Source organism: Poecilia reticulata, linkage group LG3 (assembly GCF_000633615.1).
Source record: "Poecilia reticulata strain Guanapo linkage group LG3, Guppy_female_1.0+MT, whole genome shotgun sequence".
Lineage (NCBI taxonomy): Eukaryota > Metazoa > Chordata > Actinopteri > Cyprinodontiformes > Poeciliidae > Poecilia > Poecilia reticulata.
Genome location: NC_024333.1, coordinates 31,802,027 through 31,809,213, shown reverse-complemented (window position 1 = coordinate 31,809,213; position 7,187 = coordinate 31,802,027). Strand labels below are relative to the sequence as shown.

At 41.9% G+C, this 7,187-nt stretch overlaps 1 protein-coding gene and 1 long non-coding RNA gene across 3 annotated transcripts in view; one reads left to right on the top strand and one right to left on the bottom strand.

Annotated features, from left to right (window-relative positions):
• Positions 1 to 339: 339 nt before the first annotated feature.
• LOC108166161 (uncharacterized) overlaps positions 340 to 7,187 on the top strand; it is an 8,757-nt gene continuing 1,909 nt past the window's right edge. Inside the window, exons 1-2 of the long non-coding RNA XR_001776425.1 lie at positions 340 to 711; positions 1,113 to 1,201. This is a non-coding gene — a long non-coding RNA (uncharacterized LOC108166161). The remainder of the gene's footprint in view (positions 712 to 1,112; positions 1,202 to 7,187) is intronic.
• LOC103462997 (E3 ubiquitin-protein ligase TRIM21-like) lies at positions 2,227 to 7,170 on the bottom strand. 2 transcript variants are annotated; one of them, XM_017303854.1, is made up of 2 exons: positions 7,133 to 7,170; positions 2,227 to 3,683 (listed from the first exon to the last, which is right to left on the bottom strand). In XM_017303854.1, exon 2 carries the CDS (start codon positions 3,622 to 3,624, stop codon positions 2,332 to 2,334), a length of 1,293 nt encoding a protein of 430 aa, XP_017159343.1. In that variant the 5' UTR covers positions 3,625 to 3,683; positions 7,133 to 7,170; the 3' UTR covers positions 2,227 to 2,331. The 2 variants fall into 2 exon arrangements, with proteins under 2 accessions (XP_017159343.1, XP_008404322.1); XM_008406100.2 differs by lacking the exon at positions 7,133 to 7,170 and adding an exon at positions 3,803 to 3,832 and having other exon boundaries at positions 2,227 to 3,734.

Below are 7,187 nucleotides of genomic sequence, written 5' to 3'. Positions count from 1 at the left end.
AGCCAATCAGAGGATCACATTACATTGCTTAGCCAATCAGAGGATCACGTTACATTGCTTAGCCAATCAGTGCTGCGAAAGAGCCCTGATTGAAGGAGCTCCACTCAGCATGGATTTGAGCTTGTTGTGTCTTTCAGCAAAACTCACCGTTTTTACCAATTTTTTTTTACTAAATCTGATCCTTAGTCGCATCTTTTCGGGGTTGCTACTGCCTCTAGTGGCGTGGGGTGGTAACACAGCTAATATAATTACATTACTAAATCAGAATACCGTGTCGGGAAGGGGGGAGGGGGAACTAAGAAGGGTTCGGTGAATGCGCATGTGAAACTGGGGGGTTCGGTACCCCCAAAAAGGTTAAGAACCACTGGTCTAGAGCTTCGGAGCGTGACGTCACTGCTCTAGTCGGAGGGGTATCGGCGCCATCTTTGTTGCCACCGACAAAAACGACTGTCTCTCAGATATTTTAGCTATTGGCACAAACTTGCTGCGTTAATGGATGTAATGTCCGATTACACGACCGAAAAGGTAAAAAGATGGAAAACGGACTTTATTTTCACACTCATCCTGCTTGGAAACAACGCGAGGAGGCTAAGCTAACGGAGCTAACGAGAAGAAGACGAATGTCCTGGTGTCAGCGGTGAGACGTCCTGATATTTACCTTCTCCAACATCCCCAGATGCCTACAAGTTTCTTCCAGACATTTCCATTCTGGTGAGTGTCTAAATTTGCTTTGTTGATGTTGTGTCATAATTTTTTGCTATGGTTTTGTCCGTTTATGTTGAGTTCATTTAAGTGGGTCAACCTTGTTTAGGTCGGGCTAATATTGTTTAGGTAGCATAGTCCGAGTTTTGTCAGTGGACATCGAGGTTATTACATTATTGTGAAGTAACCTATTTTACTAGTGTTGTCAAATTTACAGTATTAATACTGATGTGTGTTTTGATATGTCCTCTTAAAGGCAAACCGACGTTTGAAATGGATGAGCTCAATGAAAAAATGCATAAAAAATATTTCTGCATTTTATCTCATAATAATCAAGCTTCAATTCACTTTATTGGGATTAGATAGCAATAGAAGCAGAAAGTATTCTGAACTATTGATTTTCTGCTTAGGATGTTTCCAAGCTCTCCTCTCCAGCAACTGGACGTCACCTGCAGTCACTCAGATTCATCTTCATCAGAGGAACAATCAGCCTGAACAGGTCAGATGATCAGAGGAGCAGAGTTTTTACCTCCAGCATTAAAACATGGACTGAAGAACGGGTAGAGTTTCTCCTTGAAGCGGCAGCCAGTAAAGGAGAAGATCCGAGCTGCAGCAATTCCTCTTGATGCACATTTGTCATTGTATCCTTGGGCAAGACACTTCACCCACCTTGACTGCTGGTGTTGGTCAGAAGAGCCAAAGGCTCAGTATGGCAGCCTCACTTCTGTGGCTACAATCCAGTAGCTCAACATCACCAGGGTGTGAACGTGTGCGTGAATGGGAATGTGATTTGAGGGTACTGAAATGTGCTAAGTCTGAAGTCATTTATAGAAAAAATTTGGGATAATAAAGAAAAAAGTAAAAATTCCAGTGTTCTTAAATTTGAGGGGCGACAATGAAAGAGTGAGTATATTAAATAACTTTAATAAGAACCTGAGGATGAGAGCGAGCAGAACAAGCTGTTCATCTGTCTGCTGACGAGCTTTTTTTTTTTCAATCAACATTGTGTGCTGACATCTGTCACCACACTTAGGGTTTCTCCCAACAAGATTATCATGTTTACTTCCTTCAAGAACCAGGAACACTTGAAGACGTGTGTGCTGGTTTATATTTCCTATTTTGAACCTGCTCTGGTATATAACTAACACAACAGTTTTATACACACATTTTTAAAAAAATGTTACACAAGAGAAAATAAATGTTAAATCTTTAGTTTATTCTCTACTGTTTTAATCATAAAGTTGTGGGATCCATCTCTTCTTTCCATTTAACATTTAACAATAGATATTTAACATGCATATAACATCAAAAATAAACTGAACAGCCACTTCCAAAGTTTTCTATTTTTAAAAATCATCACATTGCATTTACCATTCTGATTAAAAGTTCAAACAAAACCACAATAAAGCAGAACATATTAGAAATATAATTAGTTTTAATTTGATCTGTGGTTTGAAACGTTTGCATGCTGGTCTAAAGCTGGAAAAGAAACAATCTGGCAATCTGTACGACAACGAGCTAAAAACTGTTTTCTTATCATTTAATCAATCAGAAGCTAGAAATATCTGCTGAGGACGTTTCCAAGCTCTCCTCTCCACTAATAGGACTTCACCTGCAGAGTTACTCAGATCAACGATCAGCCCAATTAACAGGACAGATGATCAGAGGAGCAGAGTTTTTACCTCCATCATTTAGGCAGGGACCAAAGTACGGGTAGAGTTTCTCCTTGAAGCAGCAGCCAGTAAAGGAGTAGATCAGAGCTGCAGCATCTACATCATAAAAGGAGACCAGACCCTCCTCATAATCCACAAACACCCCGACCTTCTGAGGACAAGGGTACAGAGAGAGATGGACTGAAGGTCCTGCACAAGCTTTATACTCATATCTTTTTCTCAACACAACAGTCCAGAAACCGTTCTCAGGACTTGCTGCGATTTTTCCCTTCCTGTTGATGGATTCTGTGGCCACTCCTAAATCCCAGTCAGTCTTTCCTTTAACCTGAACCTCAAAGTAAAATCTGCCTGAAGAGAAACTCTGCTGACCTAAAACACATGGACACTGATCAAATCTCTCTGGCTTGTATGGAAGATTTTTCATCACATCTCCATGTTTCACTTGTTTTCCATCATCAGACAGGATGAGGTTAGGATTAGCCGTATCAGGATCCAGAGTCACATCAACAGCAAACTGCTGGACCCTCTTCATCGCCATCAACTTCTTGATCATCACTTGGTTCTTCTCCTCCAGCTGAGCCAGAGCTTTCTCCACAGTCCCCTCATATGCTGGTGGATGAACTCTGACCTCTGTCCAGGTCTTGGTGGGTGGAGCAKCTTTCAGGGAGGAGAAGCTTTGGAGGAGGTGGAGGGGATCTTCATCCTGTGAGAGCTGCTTCACCTCAGAGCTCCTCTTCTTCAGCTCAGAGATCTCCTGCTCCAGATCTCTGATGAAGCCTTCAGCCTGTTTCTCTGTAGCTTCCTGTTTGTCTTGGATCTCCTTGATGAGCTCCTTCAGGCCTCTCTCAGCAGACTCCWTCAGAGCCGTGAAGACCTGAACACCTCCAGCTTTCTCTCTGTCTGCAGCATCTCTACTGATCTTCACCGACTCTCTGATCTCCTGGATCTTCAGTCGTCTCTCCTGGATCATCTCCTGAACTTGAGCCTCTGTCTTCCTCAGCTCTGCCTTCTTTCCTTCAGATTCTTCTATCAGAGGAACAAACTCATGGTTCTTGTGGTCTAAAACAGGACAGAGTGAGCAGACGCATGTCTGGTCGGTCCTACAGAACAGATCCAGAGGTCTATCGTGCTGCAGACACATCCTGTCCTCCAGGTTCTCCACTGGCTCCATCAGCTGATGTTTCTTCAGACGTGGAGCGGTCAGGTGAGGCTCCAGGTGAGTCTGGCAGTAGGAGGCCAGACACACCATGCAGGACTTCAGGGCCTTCAGTTTGGGTCCAGTGCAGACGTCACAGGGAACTTCTCCTGGTTTGGCAGCTTGTTGCTCTGAGCTGCTGCTGGCTTCCTGCTGAGCTTCACCTCTNGAACTTCTCCTGGTTTGGCAGCTTGTTGCTCTGAGCTGCTGCTGGCTTCCTGCTGAGCTTCACCTCTGAACTGATCAACCATCTCTTTCAATAAACCAGGATCTACAGCACTGACATTTTGATGTCATTCGGACTAGAGAAGTGTGGTCGGATGGTTACAAAGAGAGGGAAGGTCGCCCACACAGAAGGGGTCTCACTCCCAGAAGGAACAATAGCAGACATAGAGCACAGCTACAAGTACCTGGGAATACCATAAGCAAATGRCAACCTCGATGAGGTCACAAGGAAAGGAGCCACAGCCAAATACCTCCAACGAATAAGGCAAGTCCTGAGAAGCCAGCTCAATGGCAAGAACAAGATCTGTGCAATAAACAGCTATGCCTTACCAGTAATCAGATACCCTGCCGGAATAATTAGCTGGCCAATGGAAGAGATGAAGGCCACGGATGTTAAGACTAGGAAGCTACTAACCATGCATGGAGGATTCCACCCCAAATCCAGCACCCTGAGACTGTACACGAGCYGTAAGGAAGGAGGCAGAGGACTAGTGAGGGAGAGAGCATTTATATATAGGTGTGTATGTCAAATATGAGTTAAAAAATTGTCTTCATAATTTAATGCCTTGAAATTGGGTCTCTCTTAAAAACTCCTGCCCTTTCTTAAAATCTACCTCCAGGAATTTATCACAGCATCGCTTTTTTATTAACCCGTTAACAGTGTTTCACTGAGAAGTAGCTCCTATAATGAGCTCAGCAAATGATCAGTTCCACCAGGTGTTGGCTTATTACTGCTGGCTAGTCTGAAGGAGTGGGGGAGGGCTGCTCTGTTAGGCAGAAGCTTGACTTCTTGAAAACTGCAGCTCTGAGGAGGAACTGCATCTGTAAGGCAGAGCTTGGTCTAGCCAGGTGTTTTGCACAGCTGGATGGCTGCCGTTGTCATGGGGGTTCTTGGAGAGCCAAATCACAGACAGTGTGGTATTAGGCTGATTTATTTTCTCAAAAAAATCATAAACTTACACATGAGGAAGGAGCAGACCTGAACTGAGCAAAACAGAACAGAGAATCCAGCAGAAAGCAAAACAAAGCTGGGAACTGGAATAACTGGTGAAACAGGTTAGTGGCATAACTAAGATGGGGAAACCCAGTTGGGTTAAATGGGTTTGATTGCTGGGCAAATTAGCTGAACAGAGGAACTGGAAACGACAGTAGAAACAGGTCTGACAATAACCTAAGAAGATAAATACATGTAGACGAGAAACAACACTAACAAAACCCCCATTAACATAGCAACACACTTACCAGACAAATAAATAATAATAAACCCAAGTGGTACAAATGAAACTGATAATAAGAAAGCCAAAACACTGATACAAGAACAAGGCAGGAATAATCCGAAGGGAAAAAACTAATAATCGGAGCTAAAGGATAAACTATGAAACTCGATATGAACCGCCAAAACCTGAACTGATGAGAAAGGAGTAAAAAACTGACAGAAAATGGAAAGACCAAACTGGAAACAACAAAGTGTTCAGGACTGAGAATACCAGAATAACTTAGAAAAACAGACCTACCAAAAACATAAAAACTATGAACTGCCATCTGTTACCTTTTAGATGATCTGAGTCCAAAAGAAAGGTCTTAAATTTCCTGTCTTCTGTTTGTAGAAACCCAGAAAATTAGTTTTCTGTTGCACTCACCAGTATCGGTTTGTTGATGAATAAAGATGAACTTGGTTTGTCTTTAGAAAGAGAATGGGAGGCTTTTCTCCACAGCAGCTCAGGCTTCACTTTGGCAAACTGGAGAGATGTTTTAATCTCATGACTCTGTTGCTCCTCCCAGAAAAAGAGAGAAGGAAACAAAACAGACTCTTTAAAGGGGGTGAATATTCATACAGTTACTATATATTATGCTATATATTTTAATTTTTTTATAATCATGTTTTCACTTTGGCATAATTTTTTTGTCAAAGCTAAATTTTGTTGGTCATGCTTGATTTTTAAAACCAATAAAATGGTGAAACATCCAGTGCAGTGATTACTCTATAGGCACTGTAAAAGTGGTACGTTTTTCACTTTTGCAGTGTCATTCAACGATAGGCCCCTGCTTTTTATTGTGACAAATGCTCTAATTTAAGTTAGGTTTTTGTAATAAAGGACTCAGTGGTGCTATTAGATTTAATCACCATCCTGGTGAAAGGCCTGTCGTTTTGTTTCTCTTTTCCTTTGTAATGGTCGTATATTCAGCCCTTTGACGGAGACTTTTTTTCACATCTTCCTAGTGCAGCATTTCTCTCCAGTGTGTCTTCCTACCAGACAATCTTCACTTTAACAGGAGCAATTAAATGCTCAAATGTGTGATGTCTTGACAGCTTATCTGCTGGGTTACAGCAGAGAATCAAGGTTGAAGAGTAGATTTGATCAAAAGCTTCTGCGGTGTTGTGCTTAACGCGTTTTGTAATAGAAAGTTTTGCTAAACGAATGAACAAAGACTATACTTTCAAAGACAACAGAGAAATGACCAAACAGGGCAACATCAATTACAGAGATGTTGGAAATATTTACACCCTGTCTGTTCAACAAGTCCAGAGTATCTGTGTGTTGCTTGGTTATGTTGAGGCAAAACAAAGTTTTGAAGTAGGTCACCTAGAATTTTTGCTCCTCTTCCTTCAGGAGTGTCAACATGGATGCTCAAGTTTCTCACAATTAAATAATTAATCCATATACAGCAACAGATAAAATCTGACTAAAGTCATTGAAAAAATTGAGGGTTTTGTTTAAAATTAGTGCCAGAGCTCATTTATGGCCTTTTACTGCAATTTCCAATTGAGTCCAATTTGCCCAGAAAAACCTTTATAGTTTAATGAAGTATGAACTATTGTAACAATCCGTTCCCCCTCTCAGGCTTTTTATTCTCACTTTAAAATGTCTCACGAGTTGCTGATTCAATAGGCACAAGTGCTTTTTGGCTTCCAATTGCTTTTGTTAAAAATGTTATGCTCAATGAGTAAATCATGAACTAAAGTCCTTTTGCTCCTATTGTGATCTTCTATTTAGCACAATCAGTTTAAGTGAGTTGGTGGTAGATAATGTTTTGTTTGCTCCAGTATTGTACCACTTGGGGGGTCAGACTCATTTTGGAGGAAGGCATAATGTGTGAACTCTGCACATCCACATATGCAGAGTGGATGTGATTCTGGAGAACCAGAATCGGGTGGTTCTGATTAAATACAGCCTGCTTTTTGGGTACTCTGAAGAGAAGTACCTAGTAACACAGTGATCCATTTTCTCACCAAACTTCAGAAACATGGATCTAGTTGGCAAAATTTCTGATGAGCCGTCTGGCTCATCTGGATCAAGTTTGGGTCCAGTGCAGACGTCACAGGGAACTTCTCCTGGTTTGGCAGCTTGTTGCTCTGAGCTGCTGCTGGCTTCCTGCTGAGCTTCACCTCT